This window comes from Tachyglossus aculeatus (assembly GCF_015852505.1).
Source record: "Tachyglossus aculeatus isolate mTacAcu1 chromosome 12 unlocalized genomic scaffold, mTacAcu1.pri SUPER_6_unloc_1, whole genome shotgun sequence".
NCBI classification, from domain to species: Eukaryota; Metazoa; Chordata; class Mammalia; order Monotremata; family Tachyglossidae; genus Tachyglossus; species Tachyglossus aculeatus.
Genome location: NW_024044828.1, coordinates 19,990,143 through 20,012,571, shown reverse-complemented (window position 1 = coordinate 20,012,571; position 22,429 = coordinate 19,990,143). Strand labels below are relative to the sequence as shown.

Here is a 22,429-nt window from a genome sequence, read left to right as displayed (position 1 = left end):
GGGGAAACTTGGGGGAAACCGCTCAGCGTGGGGCGAGGTTCGCCTGGGAGGAGCCGAAGATGTCCCGCGGACCCCGGCCGGGCCTGAGCTATCCCGCCGAGGGTCCGTCGCCCCGCTTTCGCCGCCCCGAGACGGTCAAGGTCCTGCCCGCCCCGCGGGCCCGACGGGGGTGAGGACGCGGACGGGGGGCCCGGCTTCGGCCCGGCTCAGAGGTGGCACCCGAGGCGGCTCCGGGAGCCCCCCCCCGCCTGCCGAGCTAGTGGCGGGGGGCCTGCGGGGATCCCCGCTTGTAGAAGAAGGTGGCGGCCCCCTTCAGCGGCCGGGCCCGGGGACCCGGGTTGGCGGGGGTCCCCCGGGGGCCCACCTCCTCCGGGCTCGGGCAGGCCGGGGGCGAGGGAGGCGGCGGGGAGGCTCCGAGGGCCCGGCGGGCGGCCCCTGGCCTTGGGCGTCCCGACTCATGGCCCCGGTCCTTCAGAAGGCCCTCGATCTCCTCCTGCAGGGACAGACAGGGGCGAGGGGGACGTCTGGGCGGGCGGGCCGGCTCCTTCCCCTCGGGGGGGCCGCCCGGCTCCCCGGCGCCCGCCTCCGCCTTGGCAGTCGGGAGCGGAGGCCGGGGGATGGCTCGGGGCTGCTTACTGGGGCGGCAACCGACTCCCTGGCTCTGCCAGCCATCGGCCTCCGGAGGCCCAGGGCGCGGGGAGGAGGCCGCCGCCGCCGCCGCCGCCCTGGGGAGCCGCTGGCCTCGCTGCCCGCCGGCGGCTTCTTCTTCCGTCCCCGGGGGCCGGGGGCGGACGAGGAGGCCCCGGGCGTTTAGGCCGTAGGCTTTGACGGCCTGCTCTCGACGCAGCGTCCGCTGCTCCGTGAGCTGGCGCAGCTCCTCCGGCAGCTCCAAGCACGAGGCCTGAGGAAAAGCAGACATCATCATCATCATCAATCGTATTTACTGAGCGCTTACTGTGTGCAGAGCACTGGACTAAGCACAATAGCACGGGGGCCGGGGGAGAAATCCAGAGGCCTCCGGCCAGCCTCCACCATCATCACCATCATCATCAATCGTATTTATTGAGCGCTTACTGTGTGCAGAGCACTGGACTAAGCGCGATAGCACGGGGGCCGGGGGAGAAATCCAGAGGCCTCCGGCCAGCCTCCACCATCATCACCATCAATCGTATTTATTGAGCGCTTACTGTGTTCAGAGCACTGTACTAAGCACGATAGCACGGGGGCCGGGGGAGAAATCCAGAGGCCTCCGGCCAGCCTCCACCATCATCACCATCAATCGTATTTACTGAGCGCTTACTGTGTGCAGAGCACTGGACTAAGCGCGATAGCACGGGGGCCGGGGGAGAAATCCAGAGGCCTCCGGCCAGCCTCCATCATCATCACCATCATCATCAATCGTATTTATTGAGTGCTTACTGTGTGCAGAGCACTGGACTAAGCGCTTGGGAAGTCCAAGTTGGCAACATCTAGAGACAGTCCCTACCCAACAGTGGGCTCACAGTCTAAAAGGGGGAGACAGAAAACAAAACCAAACATACTAACAAAATAAAATATTTTGTTGGCAGAATATTAATAGAATACTTCTTAATAATAATAAGAAGAAAATAGGGGTGTTTGTTAAGCGCTTACTACGTGCCGGGTACCGTTCTAGGCGTTGCCGGGGGAATACAAGCAATTCGGGGCAGACACAGTCCCCGTCCCACAGGGAGTTCACGCTCTTAATCCCCATTTGACAGCTGAGGGGATGGAGGCTCAGAGAAATAATGATCAATCGATCAATCGATCGTATTTACTGAGCGCTTACTGTGTGCAGAGCACTGGACTAAGCGCTTGGGAAGTCCAAGTTGGCAACATATAGAGACAGTCTGATAATAATAATAATATGGAGAAGCAGCGTGGCTCAGGGGAAGTAGCCCGGGCTTTGGAGTCAGAGGTCGTGGGTTCAAATCCCGGCTCCGCCCTTTGTCAGCTGGGTGACTTTGGACAAGTCACTGCACTTCTCTGGGCCTCAGTTCCCTCATCTGTCCAATGGGGATGAAGACTGTGAGCCCCCCGTGGGACAACCTGATCACCTTGTATCCTCCCCAGCGCTTAAAACAGTGCTTTGCACGTAGTAAGTGCTTAATAAATGCCGTCATTATTATTATTATTAATTATGGTATTTGTTAAGCCCTTACTTTGTGCCATGTACCATTCTATACACGGGGTAATAATAATAATAATAATAATAACAATGATGATGGCATTTGTTAAGCACTTACTATGTGCAAAGCACTGTTCTAAGCGTTTGTATCTAAGGGTAGATACAAGGTCATCAGATTGTCCCACATGGGGCTTACAGTCTCAACCCCTACTTTGCAGACGAGGTAACTAAGGCCCAGAGAAGTGAAGCAATTTGCCCACGGTCACCCAGCAGACAAGTGGCAGAGCTGGGATTAGAACCCAGGTCCTTCTGACTCCTAGACCTGTGGTCTGGCCACTAGAGAAGCAGCGTGGCTCAGTGGAAAGAGCCCGGGCTTGGGAGTCAGAGGTCATGGGTTCGAATCCCAGCTCCGCCAATTGTCAGCTGGGTGACTTGGGGCAAGTCACTTCGCTTCTCTGGGCCTCAGTTCCCTCATCTGTAAAATGGGGATGAAGACTGGGAGCCCCCCGGGGGACAACCTGATCACCTTGTAACCTCCCCAGCGCTTAGAACAGTGCTTTGCACATAGTAAGTGCTTAATAAATGCCATTATTATTATTATTATTATTAAAATGGGGATGAAGACTGGGAGCCCCCCGATGGGATGACCTCTTGTAACCTCCCCAGCGCTTAGAACAGTGCTTTGCACATAGTAAGTGCTTAATAAATGCCATTATTATTATTATTATTATTATTATTAAAATGGGGATGAAGACTGTGAGCCCCCCGTGGGACGACCTGATCACCTTGTAAACTCCCCAGCGCTTAGAACAGTGCTTTGCACATAGTAAGCGCTTAACAAATGCCATCATCACTATTATTATCATTATAAAAATGGGGATGAAGACTGTGAGCCCCCCGTGGGACCACCTCTTATAACCTCCCCAGCGCTTAGAACAGTGCTTTGCACATAGTAAGCGCTTAATAAATGCCATCATTATTATTATTATTAAAATGGGGATGAAGACTGAGAGCCCCCCGTGGGACGACCTGTTCACCTCGTAACCTCCCCAGTGCTTAGAACAGTGCTTTGCACATAGTGGGCGCTTAATAAATGCCATTATTATTTTATTTTATTATTCTATTATTCTATTATATTTTATTATTATTAAACCAGGCTGCTTCTCCGGCCGAGCCAGCCCAGGATGTCACAGGGCCTCTGCCCAAGTCGTCCTCGGCCTGGCTCCTCCGCTCCAAACTGGCAGAGGGAGAAGGGTGAGATGGGGGGACTGGGGGGGGGGGGGACCTCAAAAATGGGTCAGAACGGCAGCCCCAAAACACTCCTAACCTAATCCCGGCCCCGCAGGGCGTCTGCTACACTGTACCCTCGTTGTGGGCGGGGACCGTGTCTACCAACTTGGTTCCGTTGTCCTCTCCCGAGCGCTTCGTGCGGTGCTGTGCGCACCACAGGCGCTCAGTAAATACCACCGATCGATTGATGGTTGAGTGGTAAATCATGCCCAGTGGGGCAGTTCCCCTCTCGGGAGGAACTAAATATCCAGCGCTTAGAACAGTGCTTTGCATATAGTAAGCGCTTAATAAATGCCATTATTGTTATTATTATTATTATTATTATTATCATTATCATTATTATTATTTTCCAGCCGGAATCCCGGCCGGGCCTCCAACCGAGGACCTCCTGGCGGTTGGCCTTAGTGGGAAGAGCCCGGGCCTGGGAAGAGGGACCTGGGATCGAATCCCGGCTCCGCCACTCATCTGCTGTGTGACCTTGGGCGTGTGTCTTCACTTCTCTGCGCCTCAGCGACCTGTCAAGTGGGGATTAAGACCGTGAGCCCCATGTGGAACACGGACTGTGCCCCACCCGACTCCACTGTGGCCACCCCAGCGCTCGGGACAGGGCCTGGAATGTAGTAAACGCTTAACGAATACCACAAAACAAAACCAAACCAAAAAACCCCCAATGCTTAGCCCATGGGAAGCCCTAAAGAAACGCCCCAGTGATGTCTACACCGGGCTGCCCGGCCTAAGGATACCTAAAAGAAGCAGCGTGGCTCAGTGGAAAGAGCCCGGGCTTGGGAGCCAGAGGTCGTGGGTTCTAATCCCGGCTCCACCACACATCTGCTGGGTGACTTTGGGCAAGCCATTTCACTTCTCTGGGCCTCAGTTCCCTCATCTGCCAAATGGGGATCAAAACTGTGAGCCCCAAGTGGGACAACCTGATCACCTTGTATCCTCCCCAGTGCTTAAAACAGTGCTTCGCACATAATAATAATAATAATAATGATGGCATTTGTTAAGCACTTACTATGTGCAGAGCACTGTTCTAAGCGCTGGAGGGGATACAAGGTGATTAGGTTGTCCCACGGGGGGCTCACAGTCAATCCCCATTTTACAGATGAGGTAACTGAGGCCCAGAGAAGTTAAGTGACTTGCCCAAGGTCACACAGCAGACATGTGGTGGAGCCGGGACTCAAACCCATGACCTCTGACTCCAAAGCCAGGGCTCTTTCCACTGAGCCATGCTGCTTCACACAGTAAGCACTTACCAGATACCATCATTATTATCATTATTGTTATTAAGTTGGCTCCCAAGGCCTGCCAGAATATTAATAGAGTACTTCTTAATAATAATAATAATAATAATAATAAAATTGGGGTATTTGTTAAGCGCTTACGACGTGCCAGGTACTGTTCTAGGCGTTGCAGGGGGGAATACAAGCAATTCGGGGTAGACGCAGTCCCTGTCCCACAGGGAGCTCACGCTCTTAGTCCCCGTTTGACGGCTGAGGGGACTGAGGCTCAGAGAAGTAATGATAATGATAACAATAATAATAATAATAATAAAAATAAAATTGGGGTGTTTGTTAAGCGCTTACGACGTGCCAGGTACTGTTCTGGGCGTTACAGGGGGGGAATACAAGCAATTCGGGGTAGATGCAGTCCCTGTCCCACAGGGAGCTCACGCTCTTAGTCCCCATTTGACGGCTGAGGGGACTGACGCTCAGAGAAATAATAATAATAATAATAATTATAATAATAATAATAAAATTGGGGTGTTTGTTAAGCGCTTACGACGTGCCAGGTACTGTTCTAGGCATTGCAGGGGGGAATACAAGCAATTCGGGGTAGACGCAGTCCCTGTCCCACAGGGAGCTCACGCTCTTAGTCCCCGATTGATGGCTGAGGGGACTGAGGCTCAGAGAAATAATGATAATAATAATAATAATAATGATAATAATAATAAAATTGGGGTGCTTGTTAAGCGCTTACGACGTGCCAGGTACTGTTCTAAGTGTTGCAGGGGGGAATACAAGCAGTTCGGGGTAGACGCAGTCCCTGTCCCACAGGGAGCTCACGCTCTTAGTCCCCGTTTGACGGCTGAGGGGACTGAGGCTCAGAGAAGTAATGATAATAATAACAATAATAATAATAATAATAACAATAATAAAATTGAGATGTTTGTTAAGCGCTTACAACGTGCCAGGTACTGTTCTAGGCGTTGCAGGGGGGAACACAAGCAATTCGGGGTAGACGCAGTCCCTGTCCCAAAGGAAGCTCACGCTCTTAAGTCCCCGTTTGACGGCTGAGGGGACTGAGGCTCAGAGAAGTAATGGTAGTAATAATAATAATAATAATAATAATAATAATAATAATATGGGAATAATCTGAGGAAGTAGCGTTGCAGCTGCAGTACCACAGTGCACTCTGCTGGCTTCTTCCGCTGCAGCAATGGTCACCGGAGCGGCCGGCTGAGAGACGCCAAGGGGGTCGGAGCAGGGGAAGGGGCATCTGGGAGGGCATCCCGTTTCCCGGTGCCGTCGGGGCAGCAGGCCGCAGGGGCCCAAGCACCTGGGAGAGCCCAGTACGGGGACGGGGCGTTGGGAATGCCACCCCTTCGAAGCCTTGTAATAATAATAAGGATGGTATTTATTAAGCGCTTACTATGTGCAAGGCACTATTCTAAGCGCTGGGGGGATAATAATAATAATAATAATAATAATAATGATGGCATTTGTTAAGCTCTTACTATGTGCAAGGCACTATTCTAAGCGCTGGGGGGATAATAATAATAATAATAATAATAATAATAATAATAATAATAATGGCATTTGTTAAGCGCTTAATATGTGCAAGGCACTATTCTAAGCGCTGGGGGGATAATAATAATAATAATAATAATAATGATGGCATTTGTTAAGCGCTTACTATGTGCAGAGCACTGTTCTAAGCGCTGGGGGGGATACAAGGTGATTAAGCCATCCCACGTGGGGCTCACCGTCTTAATCCCCATTTTCCAGATGAGGTAACTGAGGCTCAGAGAAGCGAAGTGACTTACCTAAGGTCACGCAGCAGACATGTGGCGGAGCCGGGATTCAAACCCATGACCTCTGACTCCAAAGCCCGTGCTCTTTTTACTTACCTAAAGTCACACAGCAGACATGTGGCGGAGCCAGGATTCGAACCCATGACCTCTGACTCCAAAGCCCGGGCTCTTTATACTTACCTAAAGTCACACAGCAGACGTGGTGGAGCTGGGATTCGAACCCATGACCTCTGACTCCAAAGCCCGGGCTCTTTCCCACTGAGCCACGCTGTACAAGGTGATTGGGTTGTTCCCCCAGGGGACTCACAGTCTTAATCCCCATTTTACAGACGAGGGGACTGAGGCGCAGGGAAGTGAAGTGACTTGCCCAGAGTCACCCAGCTGACGAGCCCGCTGTTGGGTAGGGACCGTCTCTAGATGTTGCCAAGCGCTTAGTCCAGTGCTCTGCACACAGTAAGCGCTCAATAAATACGATTGAATGAATGAATTGGCGGAGCCGGGATTTGAACCCACGACCTCTGACTCCAAAGCCCGGGCTCTTTCCACTGAGCCACGCTGCCTCTCCATGGCAGGCCCTTCCCTGACTGAGTCCTCCTCTCCTCTTCTCCCGCTCCCTTCTGCGTCGCCCTGACTCGCTCCCTTTATTCAACGAGAAGCAGCGTGGCTCGGTGGAAAGAGCCCGGGCTCTGGAGTCAGAGGTCATGGGTTCAAATCCCGGCTCCACCACTTATCAGCTGTATGACTTTGGGCAGGTCACTTCCCTTCTCTGGGCCTCAGTTCCCTCATCTGGAAAATGGGGATGAAGACTGTGAGCCCCCCGTGGGACAACCTGATCACCTTGTTAACCGCCCCAGCGCTTAGAACAGTGCTAGTAAGCGCTTAATAAATGCTACCATTATTATTATTATTCATCCCCCTCCCAGCCCCACGGCATTTATGTGTCCACATCTCCAATTTATTGATTTCCATTAATGTCTGTCTCCCCGTCTAGACTCTAAACTCACTGAGAAGCAGCGTGGCTCAGTGGAAAGAGCCCGGGCTTTGGAGTCAGAGGTCATGGGTTCAAATCCCGGCTCCGCCAACTGTCGGCTGGGTGACTTTGGGCAAGTCGCTTCTCTGGGCCTCAGTGACCCCATCTGGAAAATGGGGATTAAGACTGTGAGCCCCACGTGGGACAACCTGATCGCCTTGTATCCCCCCCAGCACTTAGAACAGTGCTTTGCACATAGTAAGCGCTTAACAAATACCGTTATTATTATTATTGTGGGCAGGGAATGTGTCTGTTTATTGTGGTACTGTACTCTCCCCAGTGCAAGGTACAGTGCTCTCCACAATAGGCGCTCAATAGATTCATTCATTCGTTCATTATTACTCTATTTATTTATTTTACTTGTACACAATCTATTTTATTTTGCTAATATTAACAAATACCATCATTATTATTATTATTATTATTATTGTGGGCAGGGAATGTGTCTGTTTATTGTGCTACTGTACTCTCCCCAGTGCAAGGTACAGTGCTCTCCACAATAGGTGCTCAATAGATTCATTCATTCGTTCATTATTACTCTATTTAGTTTACTTGTACATATTCTGTTTATTTTATTTTGTTAATATGTTTTGTCTTGTTGTCCGTCTCCCCCTTCTAGACTGTGAGCCCGCTGTTGGGTAAGGACTGTCTCTAGATGTTGCCAAGCGCTTAGTAAGCGCTCAATAAATACGATTGAATGAATGAATGAATGAATGAATCGTATTTATTGAGCGCTTACTGTGTGCAGAGCACTGGACTAAGCGCTTGGGAAGTCCAAGTTGGCAACGTATAGAGATGGCCCCTACCCAACTGGGGGCTCACAGTCTGGCAATCAATCAATCAATCGTATTTATTGAGCGCTTACTGTGTGCAGAGCACTGTACAAAGCGCTTGGGAAGTCCAAGTTGGCAACGTATAGAGACAGTCCCTACCCAACTGGGGGCTCACAGTCTGGCAATCAATCAATCAATCAATCGTATTTATTGAGCGCTTACTGTGTGCAGAGCACTGGACTAAGCGCTTGGGAAGTCCAAAGTTGGCAACGTATAGAGACGGTCCCTACCCAACTGGGGGCTCACAGTCTGGCAATCAATCAAACAATCAATCAATCGTATTGATTGAGCGCTTACCGTGTGCAGAGCACTGGACTAAGCGCTTGGGAAGTCCAAGTCGGCAACATCTAGAGACGGTCCCTACCCGACAGTGGGCTCACAGTCTAGAAGGGGGAGACGGAGAACAAAACCAAACATACTAACAAGATAAAATAAATAGAATAGGATGGGATTGACTGAGTGACTGGCCGGCCGAGGGGGTGGGGAGGGTAGTCCAGTGCTCTGCACCCAGTAAGCGCTCAATAAATACGAATGAATGAATGAAGGAAGGAAGGAAGGAAGGAAGGAAGGAAGGAAGGAAGGAAGGAAAGAAGGAAGGAAGGAAGGAAGGAAGGAAGGAATGGGCCGGTGTCCCCAAGGGGTGGTGGGCCCCGCTGGCCCCAGGCCTTACCTGGAGGCCGCCCAGCAGGTGCGCGGGCTTCTCCCGGAAGGCGTTGAGGTATCCGTCCACCACAGCGGTCAGGTCGGCCATCATCCCGTCCAGGAGCGCCAGGCGCAGGGGCAGCAGGTAGGCGGCCTCCAGCGCCAGCACCTTGGGCAGGCCCGGAGGGAGGGGCCGCGCCAGCCACAGCCGGGCGTTCTCCTAATGAGCGACAACGGCAGTGACGCTTATTAACAAAATAAAATGAATAGACTAAATATGTACAAATACAATAAATAAATAGAGCATTCAATACGTACAAACACGTATACATATATACAGGTGGTGTGGGGAGGGGAAGGAGGTAAGGTCACGGTCTTCATCCCCAATTACCCCAGCAGAATGGGGAGTGAGACTGTGATCCCCCCATGGGCTAGGGACTGTGTCCAACCTGATTTACTGTATCCACCCCAATGCTCAGTACAGTGCCTGTCATATAGTAATTTTCTCTGTCTCCCCCTTCTAGACTGTGAGCCCACTGTTGGGTAGGGACTGTCTCTATATGTTGCCAACTTGGACTTCCCAAGCGCTTAGTACAGTGCTTTGCACACAGTAAGCGCTCAATAAATACGATTGATGATGATTTTTCCAGATGAGGTCACTGAGGCCCAGAGAAGTGAAGTGCCTTGCCCAAAGTCACACCGCTGACGACTGGCGGGGCGGGGATTTGAACCCATGGCCTCTGACTCCAAAGCCCGGGCTCATTCCACTCACGCTGCTTCTGCTGCTCTAATTAGCTTCTCTAATTCACGCGCTTGCCGGCCGTGTGACCTTGGGCAAGTCACTTCACTTCTCTGGGCCTCAGTTCCCTCATCTGGAAAATGGGGATTAAGACCGTGACCTTACCTCCTTCCCCTCCCCACACCACCTGCATATGTGTATACATGTTTGTACATATTGAATACTCTATTTATTTATTGTATTTGTACATATTTATTCTATTTATTTTATTTTGTTAATATGTTTTGTTGTCCGTCTCCCCCTTCTAGACTGTGAGCCCGCTGTCGGGTAGGGACCGTCTCTAGATGTTGCCGACTTGGACTTCCCAAGCGCTTAGTACAGTGCTCTGCACACAGTAAGCGCTCAATAAATACGATTGAATGAATGAATGAATGACGACGTGCCAAGCCCTGTTCTGAGCCCTGGGGGAGAGACAAGGCCATCGGCAAACTTTTTAGAGAAGCAGGCGGACCTGGGTTCTAATCCCGGCTCTGCCACGTCTTCTAGACTGTGAGCAGTCTAGAAGGGGGAGACGGACAACAAAACAAAACATATTCACAAAATGAAATAAATAGAATAAACGTGTACAAATAAAATCAATCAATCGAGTAATAAATCCGTACAAACATATATACAGGTGCTGTGGGGAGGGGAAGGAGGTAATGCAGGGGGGATGGGGAGAGGGAGATACAAGGTGATCAGGTTGTCCCACGGGGGGCTCACAGTCTTCATCCCCATTTTCCAGATGAGGGAACTGAGGCCCAGAGAATAATAATAATAATAATAATGGCATTTATTAAGCGCTTACTATGTACAAAGCACTGTTCTAAGCGCTGGGGAGGTTACAAGGTGATCAGGTTCTCCCACAGGGGGCTCACAGTCTTCATCCCCACTTTCCAGATGAGGGAACTGAGGCCCAGAGAATAATAATAATAATAACGGCATTTATTAAGCGCTTACGATGTACAAAGCACTGTTCTAAGCGCTGGGGAGGTTACAAGGTGATCAGGTTTTCCTACGGGGGGCTCACAGTCTTCATCCCCATTTTCCAGATGAGGGAACTGAGGCCCAGAGAATAATAATAATAATGATGATAATGGCATTTATTAAGCACTTACCATGTACAAAGCACTGTTCTAAGCGCTGGGGAGGTTACAAGGTGATCAGGTTTTCCCACAGGGGGCTCACAATCTTCATCCCCACTTTCCAGATGAGGGAACTGAGGCCCAGAGAAGTGAAGAAATATGTTTGTACATATTTATTACTCTATTTATTTATTTATTTATTTATTTTACTTGTCCATATCTATTCTATTTATTTTATTTTGTTAGTATGTTTGGTTTTGTTCTCTGTCTCCCCCTTTTAGACTGTGAGCCCACTGTTGGGTAGGGGCTGTCTCTATATGTTGCCAATTTGTACTTCCCAAAGCACATAGTAAGCGCTCAATAAATATGATTGATGATGATGATGATGATGATGATGAAGTGAGTCGGCCCCAGTCACCCGGCTGGCAAGCGGCGGGGCCGGGATTCGGACGGTTTCAGGCCGAGCGGCCGGGGCTCCATCGCTCACCTCCATCAGCCTCTGCCGGTCGCCCAGGAAAGCCACCTGCCTGGCGGGGAGCTTCAGGTGGCGCATCAAGCTGTCCTGCAAGGTGCTGAGGCGGTGAGGGAGGTGGCCTCCCGTTTCTCGGGAGAACTGAAGGACGTCGGCCACCTGCGGGATGGGGGAAAGGGAGACGGAGCCGGCCCGAGGCCGGGATGTAGCCGGGCGATTCCGATTGCGCCCGGCCCGCGGGGCTGGAGGAGAGGTGGCCCTGGGTCCGCTGCTTGGAGAAATCCCGGACCCCCGAGCCTGACCTTGGGAGACGTGGGTAGTAGGGTAGGAACCGTCTCTACACGTTGCCAACTTGGACTTCCCAAACGCTCAGTCCAGTGCTCTGCACACAGTAAGCGCTCCAAGCGCTTAGTCCAGTGCTCTGCAATCAATCAATCGTATTTATTGAGCGCTTCCTGTGTGCAGAGCACTGGACTAAGCACTTGGGAAGTACAAGTTGGCAACATCTAGAGACGGTCCCTACCCAACAGTGGGCTCACAGTCTAAAAGGGGGAGACAGAGAACAAAACCAAACATACTAACAAAATAAAATAAATAGAATAGATATGGACAAGTAAAATCAATAAATAAATAGAGTAATAAATATGCACAAACATATATACATGTATACAGGTGCTGTGGGGAAGGGAAGGAGGTAAGATGGGCCTCAGTTCCCTCATCTGTAAAATGGGGATTAAGAGTGTGAGCCCCATGTGGGGCAGGGACTGTGTCCAACCTGACTGAGGTGCATCTACCCCAGCGCTTAGAACAGCGCTTGGCACAGCGGAAGCGTTAAACAAGTACCATTACTGGGAAGGGAGGGGAAGAAGTGATCGGCGCGGCTCAATGGAAAGAGCCCGGGCTTTGGAGTCGGAGGTCGTGGGTTCAAAGCCAATTGTCAGCTGGGTGACTTTGGGCGAGTCACTTCACTTCTCTGGGCCTCAGTTCCCTCATCTGGAAAATGGGGATGAAGACTGGGAGCCCCCCCCCAGTGGGACAACCTGATCACCTTGTAACCTCCCCAGCGCTTAGACCGGTGCTGGGCATGTAGTAAGCGCTTAATAAATGCCATTATTATCTGCAGGGTGGCGGGATGGGCGGGAAGGGGACTGAGCTCCTCCCGCCCGCCCCGTGCCCACCTGGGTGTCGAAGACGTTGGCCAGGACGATCCCGTACTGGTGGGCCAGGCAGTCCGAGAGCCACCGGCAGTCGTGCATGACCTGGGGGAGTCAGAGCCAAGGATCGCGCCGCCCGCCGCCGCCGGCTCCGTTTCCCAGCCGGCCCGCAGCGCCGGGGGTCCCCCCCCGGGGTCCCGGCCGCCGGCCCCCTGCCCGACTGGCCTTCAGGACGCCCTGGTCCTCCATCACCGGCTGGAGGCCGTTCTTGAAGGCGCGGTGCCCCAGGAGGTGGATGTCGAATAAATACACCCGCGTGGTCGTGGCCACCTGCAAAGGAACCAGCGGGGAGGAAGGGAGAAGGGAGGGTCCGGAGGGGGGCCACGCGGCGGACTGGTACTTGCTAATGATGATAATAATATTTGTTAAGCACTTACTATGTGCAAAGCACTGTTCTAAGAGCTGGGGAGGTTACAAGGTGATCAGGCTGTTCCACAGGGGGGCTCACAGTCTTCCTCCCCATTTTACAGATGAGGGAACTGAGGCCCAGAGAATAATAATAATAATAATGGCATTTGTTGAGCGCTTACTACGTGCAAGCTATGTCCCCAACAGAGGACCGGAGGTGCAGGCCGCTGAGCAGGCGGTCCATCCTCCGGCAGAGACACGGGCCTGCCCAGAGGGGCAAGTACCCTCCCTCCTGCGCTTACAACATCCCCTCTTCCCCGTGACCCCCCTTGTCTAGAAAACGGTGCCCCACAACCCAAAGGGGGGCCCCGAGCTCACCGCTCGGCCCGCGGGAGCGAAAATTGAAACGACACCGTTGCACGTTAAGAACACACCTTTCGTACGTGGGATGACTTAATCACCTTGTATCCCCCCCCGCACAGCGCTTAGAACAGTGCTCTGCACACAGTAAGCGCTTAACAGATGCCATTATTATTATTATTATTTCGTAGGCTCGCCCATTTAGCCGGAGAAGCAGCATGGCCTATTCATTCATTCAACCGTATTTCTTGAGCGACTGTACTGAGCGCTTGGGCCTACTGGCAAGAGCACGGGCTTCAGAGTCAGAGGAAGTGGGTTCTAATCCCGACCCCGCCGCCCGTCTATTACGGGACCCGGGGAAAGTCACCTAACTCCTCTGTGCCTCAGTTCCCTCATCTGTAAAATGGGGATTAAGACTGTGAGCCCCATGTGGGACAAACTGATCACCTTGTACCTACCCCAGGGCTTAGAACAGTGCCCGCGTATAGTAAGCGCTTAACATGCCAGAAAATAAGCTTATTTGCACCTTCTTAGCACACGTGAGATGGGAGCTGTGTCCCACCTGATTCCCTCGCATCTACCCCAGTGCTTAGAACAGCGTGAGTGCTTAACAAATACCACAAAAAATACCATCCTTCTTCTTCTTCTTCTTCATCATCAATCGTATTTATTGAGCGCTTACTGTGTGCAGAGCACTGTACTAAGCGCTTCGTCTTCTCCTCATACCTGCAGCCAACAGAGCATCCCGTGACGACTCATTGGAACGCCTTCAGCGGCCACGCTCAGGACACTCTGCTTCTTGATGTGCATCATCTAAATGGGGCCCCAAGAGGAACGGCAGGTCACCGGGCTGGGGGGTCGGGCGGGGAATGTGCCCGTTGATTGTTCGAGCCGACTCTCATCATCATCATCGTCATCACCAGTCGTATTTATTGAGCGCTTACTGTGTGCAGAGCACTGGACTGAGCGCTCGGGAAGTCCAAGTTGGCAACATCTAGAGACGGTCCCTACCCAACGGCGGGCTCACAGTCTAGAAGGGGGAGACGGAGAACAAAACCAAACACACTAACAAAATAAAATAAATACAATAGATATGTACAAGTAAAATAATCAATCAATCAATCGTATTTATTGAGCGCTTACTATGTGCAGAGCACTGTACTAAGCGCTTGGGAAGTACAAATTGGCACCACATAGAGACAGTCCCTACCCAACAGTGGGCTCACAGTCTAAAAGGGGGAGACAGAGAACAGAACCAAACATACCAACAAAATAAAATAAATAGGATAGAAATGTACAAATAAAATAAATAAATAGAGTAATAAATAAAAAATAAGAGAACAAAACCAAACATACTAACAAAATAAAATAAATACAATAGATATGTACAAGCAAAATAAATAAATAAATAAATAGAGTAATAAATATGTACAAACATATATACAGGTGCTGTGGGGAAGGGAAGGAGGTAAGATGGGGGGGATGGAGAGGGAGACGAGGGGGAGAGGAAGGAAGGGGCTCAGTCTGGGAAGGCCTCCTGGAGGAGGTGAGCTCGCAGTAGGGCCTTGAAGGGACTCTTCCTCTCCCGAGCGCTGAGCACAGTGCTCTGCACACAGTACGCGCTCAATCAATACGACTGAATGAATAAATACTCACGGCCGAGCTGAACCGCTGCTGGAACTGGTCGACGATGGTGAACGCCACGGCCTCTCCGCCTTCTGTGGGAGAAGCGGGGCGCGGGGGTTACCCTCTTCTGCCGGAGCGTTTTGGCCCCTGCCATGCTTAACGCTGTTTCACTTACCCCCTTCCCCGCCGGCCCCACACACAAACCAAACTAGCACGCCCAGAATGGTTAGTGCTCAATAGATCGATAGTACTTACTGAGCGCTTACTTTGTGACGATAATAATCATTGTGGTACTTGCTAATAATAATGATAATATTTGTTAAGCACTTACTATGTGCAAAGCACTGTTCTAAGCGCTGGGGAGGTTACAAGGTGATCGGGTTGTCCCATGGGGGGCTCCCAATCTTCATCCCCATTTTCCAGATGAGGTCCCTGAGGCCCGGAGAAGTGAAGTGACTTGCCCAAGGTCACACAGCTGGCAATTGGGAGCCGGGGTTTGAACCCACGACCTCTGACTCCAGAGCCCGGGCTCTTTCAATCAATCACGGGGGGGCTCACAGTCTTCATCCCCATTTTACAGATGAGGGAACTGAGGCCCAGAGAATAATAATAATAATAATAATGGCATTTGTTGAGCGCTTACTATGCGCAAAGCACTGTTCTAAGCGCTGGGGAGGATACAAGGTGATCAGGTTGTCCCACGGGGGCGCTCACAGTCTTCACCCCCATTTTACAGATGAGGGAACTGAGGCCCACAGAAGTGAAGTGACTTGCCCGAAGCCACACAGCTGACAAGTGGCGGAGTCGGGATTCGAACCCCTGACCTCTGACTCCAAAGCCCGGGCTCCTTCCACTGAGCCACGCTGCTTCTCCAAGCTAAGTGCTTACTTTGTGCCAGGCACTGTCTTAAGCGCTGGGGTGGACCCAAGCGAATGGGGTTGGGCTCAGTCCCTGTCCCATGTGGGGCTCACAGTCTCCGTCCCTATTTTACAGGTAACTGAGGCTCAGAGGAGTGCAATGACTTGTCCAAGGTCACGCAGCAGACAAGTGGTGGAGCTGAGATTAGAACCCATGCACGTGTGCAGACCGCTGGACACAAAGTGCTTGGGCGAATCCAATACAACGGAATTGGGAGACACTTTTCCTGCCCAAGAGGGGTTCCATTCTCGGGCTGATCGCCTGATCCTATTCCAAGGCGGGCACCCGCCTGCCGATCCCTCACAAACGCTTGGGATATCTTGAGGAGCCTGGGAGTCAAAGGACCTGGGTTTGAATTCCGGCTCCGCCGCATGTCCGTCGTGTGATCTTGGGCAAATCGCTTCTCCTCTCTGGGCCTCGGTTCCCTCAACTGCACAATGGGCAGATTCAATCCCTGCTTTCGCTCCTCCTCAGACTGTGAGCCCTGGGTTGGACCTGATGATCTTATAATAACAATAATAATAATAATAATAATAATAGCATTTATTAAGCGCTTACTATGTGCAAAGCACTCAATCTTGTATCTAGACTGTGAGCCCGCTGTTGGGTAGGGACCGTCTCTTTAGATTGCTAACTTGTACTTCCCAAGCGCTTAGTCCAGTGCTCTGCACACAGTAAGCGCTCAATAAATACGATTGAATGAATGAATCAATCAATCATCAATCAATCAATCGTATTTATTGAGCGCATACTATGTGCAGAGCACTGTACTAAGCGCTTGGGAAGTACAAATTGGCAACACATAGAGACAGTCCCTACCCAACAGTGGGCTCACAGTCTAAAAGTGACTCTACCTTGGCGCTTTAGTATAGTGCTTGACCCATGGTAAAGCGCTTAACAAATACCACAATAATAATAACACTCATTATTATATTAAACTTGCACAGGAATCCACCAAGGACTGAACCGTATCACGTGCGTAACATTTCGGTCACTGCCGGCTCTCGGAGAGAGGACCAGAGAGAAGCAGAGGAGCAGCGTGGCTCAGCGGAAAGAGCGTGGTCGTGGGTTCAAATCCCGGCTCCGCCAACTGTCAGCCGGGTGACTTTGGGCAAGTCACTTCACTTCTCTGGGCCTCAGTTCCCTCATCTGGAAAATGGGGATTAAGACTGTGAGCCCCCCGGGGGGACAACCTCATCAGCAGTTGCACATACTAAGCCTTTAATAAATGCCATTATCATTATTATTATTATTCTCTCCCAGGGCAGCTTCTGGGTCCTGGTTAACTGGGAGACCTCCTCACCACAATGTCTGCCAGTGTTTTTTTTTTAAATAGTATCTGTTGAGAGCTTAATTACGGGCCAGGCACTGTGCTAAGCGCTGGGCTAGATACAAGCTAATCAGATCGGACACAGACTGTGAGCCACACGGGCCTCCCGGCCTTGAAGCTCATTTTCCAGATGAGGGGACCGAGGCCCCGAGAAGCGAAGCGACTGGCCCGAGATCCCACAGCGGACGAGTGGCGGAGCTGGGATTAGAACCCGGGTCATCATCAATCGTATTTATTGAGCGCTTACTGTGTGCAGAGCACTGGACTAAGGGTCAATCAATCAATCAATCGTATTTATTGAGCGCTTACTATGTGCAGAGCACTGTACTAAGCGCTTAGCACTGTACTAAGGTCCCGGGCCCTATCCACTAGGCCACCCTGCGCCTCTGTTTTGGGAAGCGCTCCGAATCTCAACGGGCCCAGAGCTGCCCGAGGGGCCGGGAAGCAGGTAGGACAGTGGGTTACCTCCGGGGTTGTATTTGTAGGGCGACCGCAGAGGAGCAGTCTCTGGCGCCAGGGGAGTGGGAGTTGGCCCCCCCTGACTCCGCTCGGATTCTCTCGGTCGGTCCGGCCTGGTTCCCTCCGGGTTGGCCCTGTCCAGGTACAGGGGGAAAAAACTTCCATGAGGATGTGCCCCCAAACCCACAGGCCTCACCCCACTGCCCCTCTTGGTGCTACGCCCAAGAGGGTAGGGTTGGTACACAAGTGTTGGGTAGGGACTGTCTCTATATCGTGCCAACTTGTACTTCCCAAGCGCTTAGTACAGTGCTCTGCACACAGTAAGCGCTCAATAAATACGATTGATTGATTGATTGATTGATTACAGCCGGGGCGGGGGAGCGGTCGCCCCTAGGGGCTCCGGCTACAACGCGATGGGCAATTGGGCGGTGCTCGCCGGGCCGTGCTGCTCAAGAAGCAGTCTGTGCTGATGCCCGGGGGCATGGGAATGGGCGAGGGCCACCCTGACATACTAGTATATACATACATATATGTACATATGTATTACTCATTCTCGCCTGTCCCGCCATCGACCCCCGGCCCACGTCCTCCCCCGGGCCTGGAATGCCCCCAATCCCTCTGCCCATCCGCCAAGCTTGCTCTCTTCCTCCCTTCAAGGCCCTACTGAGAGCTCACCTCCTCCAGGAGGCCTTCCCACACTCAGCCCCTTCCTTCCTCTCCCCCTCGTCCCCCTCTCCATCCCCCCATCTTACCTCCTTCCCTTACCCACAGCACCTGTATATATGTATATGTTTGTACATATTTGTTACTCTATGTATTTATTTATTTATTTTACTTGTACATATCTATTCTATTTATTTTATTTTGTTAGTATGTTTGGTTTTGTTCTCTGTCTCCCCCTTTTAGACTGTGAGCCCACTGTTGGGTAGGGACTGTCTCTACATGTTGCCCACTTGGACTTCCCAAGCGCTTAGTACAGTGCTCTGCACACAGTATGCACTCAATAAATACGACTGATGATGATGATGATGATGATGATGATGAAGTATGTATTTATTTGTACATATTTATTACTCATTTATTTTACTTGTACATATTTACAGTTCGATTTATTTTATTTTGTTAATGTTTTGTTTTGTTCTCTGTCTCCCCCTTCCAGACTGGGAGCCCGCTGTTGGGTAGGGACCGTCTCTAGATGTTGCCGACTTGGACTTCCCAAGCGCTTAGTATGGTGCTCTGCACACAGTAAGCGCTCAATAAATACGACTGACTGAATGAGTGAATGAATGAATGATGCTCTGGAACTCTGGATTCCTCTACTATCCAGAAGCCTCTGCCCCTCCTTTCCCTCTCCTCCTCCTCTCCCCATCACCCCCCTCCCTCCCTCTGCCCTACTCCCTTCCCCTCCCTACAGCGCTTGTGTATATTTGTACATATGTATTACTCTATTCTATTAATCAATCGTATTTATTGAGCACTTACTGTGTGCAGAGCACTGTACTAAGCACTTGGGAAGTACAAGTTGGCAACATATAGAGACGGTCCCTACCCAACAGTGGGCTCACAGTCTAGAAGATGTGTATATGTGTGTATTAATGATGTGTATATAGCTATAATTCTATTTATGTTGTCTACTTGTTTTGTTCCGTCTCCCCCTTCTAGACTGTGAGCCCGTTGTTGGGTAGGGACCGTCTCTATAGGTTGCCGGCTTGTACTTCCCAAGCGCTTAGTCCAGTGCTCTGCACACAGTAGGCGCTCAATAAATATGACTGAATGAATGCATGAATGAAAGAACCAAAGGGTGGGGCTGAGGAGGGGCAAAGAGCGGGGCGGGGGAGTGACGGGGGGGACCCGCTCCCCCATTTCACCTGGCTCCTGGCCACCTAACGAGCGCTTGCTTTTTCCAGGCCGGGTGCATTTGCTCGGCGGGCCCGCTGCCGTCCCTGGACCTGTCGGGAGTCCCCGTTCCTCTGGTTACACCTTGCTCTTCTTCATTGAGCATTTCCACTGAAAAACAATCAGCCCCTCACAGCCCTCTGTTTAAGACCAAATCCCAACCGCCAGCCCCCGCACCCCAAAAACCCACCCGCTGACAACCCCCAAGCCGCAGCTGCGTGACCTTGGGCAAGTCACCCGGTGTCTCTGGGACTCAGTGCCCTCATCTATGGAATGGGGAGAGGATTCCCGCTCTCCTCCTCACAGTCTTACCCACTGTTGGGTAGGAACTGTCTCTATATGTTGCCAACCTGTACTTCCCAAGCGCTTAATACAGTGCTCTGCACACGGTAAGCGCTCAATAAATACGATTGATTGATTGATTGATTAATCCCCATTTTACCCTATTATATTGTTCTCTCCCAAGCACTTAGTACAGTAGTCTGCACACAGTAAACATGTAACAAATACCATTGATTGACTGATAGATCAGGTTGGACAAAGTCCCTGTCCCACATTGTTAGGGCTGATGAAAAGAGCGTCGTCATTTTTGCGATCGTTAGTCTTTCCAGGCTTGAGGGGAAACGGAGCGCTGGAGTACGGAACTAACCCGCCCTCCCCATTTTACTGATCGGAAAGGAGAAAAACGCTCACCATTCTTAATCTCATGCCCAAAAAACATCTTCACTCCAGGAACGCTCCGTCCAGTTTCTACATTTTTCACTAGGTTAAAAAAAAATACATAAAAGCCACGTTATTAACAGCAGCTATGATCCTACTCTCGCCTTAGGGGAAACCTACCAAGGGAGGGGTCAAAATGCTCACCTATCAGACGTCTTAAAAAAAAAATACTGTCTCACTACAAAAAACCCCAACTACCAATAGACCTTTTCTTCCAACCCCACGCGCTACCATTCCACTGAACCGCACAGACCAAAACTCCACCGGCCAAGTAGAAACGCACGCAATTTTCGTCGGAGAGCTTGGGCCCAAATTCGACTCAGGTGGGGGGCTGGGGGACAGAGGCGGCGGGTTCACTGCCTCGACTGTCCAGACAAAGTATCGGGGTTCGAGAGGTCAACACCGTCCGTGCAATCAATTGACTTGGTGCTTTTTATTGAGCGTTTACTGGGAGCGGAGCATCGTACTAAGCGTTTGGGAGAGTACAGTGCAGTTTACCTCCGGATGCCTGTGGGTCTGCAAAAGCCGGGGTGGACAGGGGAATCCGGACCCCGTCAAACACTGAGATGGTCTCCTGATTTTACCGTTTGTCTCTAGGCTTAGCACGGTGCCTTTAGGGTGACTGTAAGCTCCTTGTGGGCAGGGAACAGGTGGATAGAGCCCGGGCCTGGGAATCAGGACCCGGGCTCTAATCCCAGCTCCGCCACATGTCTGCTGTGTGACCTTGGGCAAGTCACATAACTTCTCTGGGCCTCAGTTACCTCTTCTGTAAAATGGGGCTAAAGAGTGTGAGCCCCATGTGGGACGGGGACTGGTGTCCAACCTAATTTGTATCTACCCCTGTGCTTAGAACAGTGCTTGGCACAGAGTAAGCACTTCACAAGTGTCATTATTATTATTATTGTTATTACCAACGCTGTTGTATTATATTCTCCCATGCCCTAATTACAGTGCTCTGCATACAGCAAGTGCTCAAGAAATTCCACTGATCAATTCCCTTTCTGCTCCACCTTCCCTACTTCTCCATCGTTACACTTCCCGCCTACCCCCCGCCAACTACACGGTGTGATAGACACTTTATTGTCTCTCAAGCAACTGTCACCCATCTTTCATCTCATCAGAGAACCGGGAGCAGGGGGGAAATGAGCATCCAGACACCTCTCTTCAGGACTATACTCCTGCTGGGATCCACGTGCTGCAGAATCCCTTCAAAGGTGCCGCAGACCAAGGTGATTTTCAACTCTCTCCCCAGCACCTGGTTGAGGAAATTGCAAGGGCCTCTGGGGTCCATTCGGCTCGATTTCCAAATCTATCTCCAGAGACCTTCAGTTTAAACATAGAGAAGGAAGAAAGCGTGATGTTTCTTGTATTCTTTTTTTCAAAAACAACAACAAAACAACGCAAATCACACCTTCGAAGTACTTAAGACGGCGGGGAGAAGAACCCGACTCTAGTTCGGCTAAAAGTCTGTGCGGGATAGTTTGGAGAGCAGAGGACCAAGAGTCAGGAGACATGGGTTCTATAACGTGCCACTGACCTGCTGTGTGATCTTGGATAAGTCACTTTCCCCCTCTGGGCTTCAGTTTCCTCCTTCTCTGTAAAATGGGGAGAAGATACATTGTGAGGGCGGTGTGGGACTGGATCTGAGTCCAACCGGATGTCCTAGGGCCTAGCTCTGCGCTAAGCAAAAAAGCCATAATTATAATGGCTTACTATTATACCTCCTTCCCTTCCCCACAGCACCTGTATATATGTATATATGTTTGTACATATTTTTTTACTCTATTTATTTATTTATTTATTTATTTTATTTGTACATATCTATTCTATTTATTTTATTTTGTTAGTATGTTTGGTTTTGTTCTCTGTCTCCCCCTTTTAGACTGTGAGCCCACTGTTGGGTAGGGACTGTCTCTATATGTTGCCAATTTGTACTTCCCAAGCGCTTAGTACAGTGCTCTGCACATAGTAAGCGCTCAATAAATACGATTGATGATGATGATAATGAAGTTACGATGAGAGCAGAGAATAACGCTCACAAAGCAGCAGGTGCGCAGTACGGCTTACCCTTTAAATAATCGAAACAGGGAGAGTGTGATAAACGACAACATTGAGAAGCACCGTGGCCTAGTGGAAAGAGCATGGGCCTGGGAATCAGAGGACCTGGGTTCTAATTCTGGGCTCTGCAACTTGCCTGCCGCACGAACCCGGGCAAATCACTTAGCTTCTCTGGGCCCGGTTCCCTCAT

General features: G+C 50.9%; 1 protein-coding gene across 3 annotated transcripts; it reads right to left on the bottom strand.

Annotated features, from left to right (window-relative positions):
- Positions 1-203: 203 nt before the first annotated feature.
- On the bottom strand, positions 204-21,754 carry EXD1 (exonuclease 3'-5' domain containing 1). Of its 3 annotated transcripts, XM_038741398.1 has the most exons (13): positions 21,719-21,754; positions 21,340-21,504; positions 20,155-20,223; positions 19,434-19,572; positions 17,572-17,699; positions 14,889-14,950; positions 13,959-14,045; positions 12,690-12,794; positions 12,489-12,569; positions 11,326-11,469; positions 9,004-9,195; positions 637-901; positions 374-493 (listed from the first exon to the last, which is right to left on the bottom strand). In XM_038741398.1, exons 2-13 carry the CDS (start codon positions 21,470-21,472, stop codon positions 456-458), a joined length of 1,443 nt encoding a protein of 480 aa, XP_038597326.1. In that variant the 5' UTR covers positions 21,473-21,504; positions 21,719-21,754; the 3' UTR covers positions 374-455. The 3 variants fall into 3 exon arrangements, with proteins under 3 accessions (XP_038597324.1, XP_038597325.1, XP_038597326.1); XM_038741396.1 differs by having other exon boundaries at positions 204-901; XM_038741397.1 differs by lacking the exon at positions 13,959-14,045 and having other exon boundaries at positions 204-901.
- Positions 21,755-22,429: the final 675 nt, after the last annotated feature.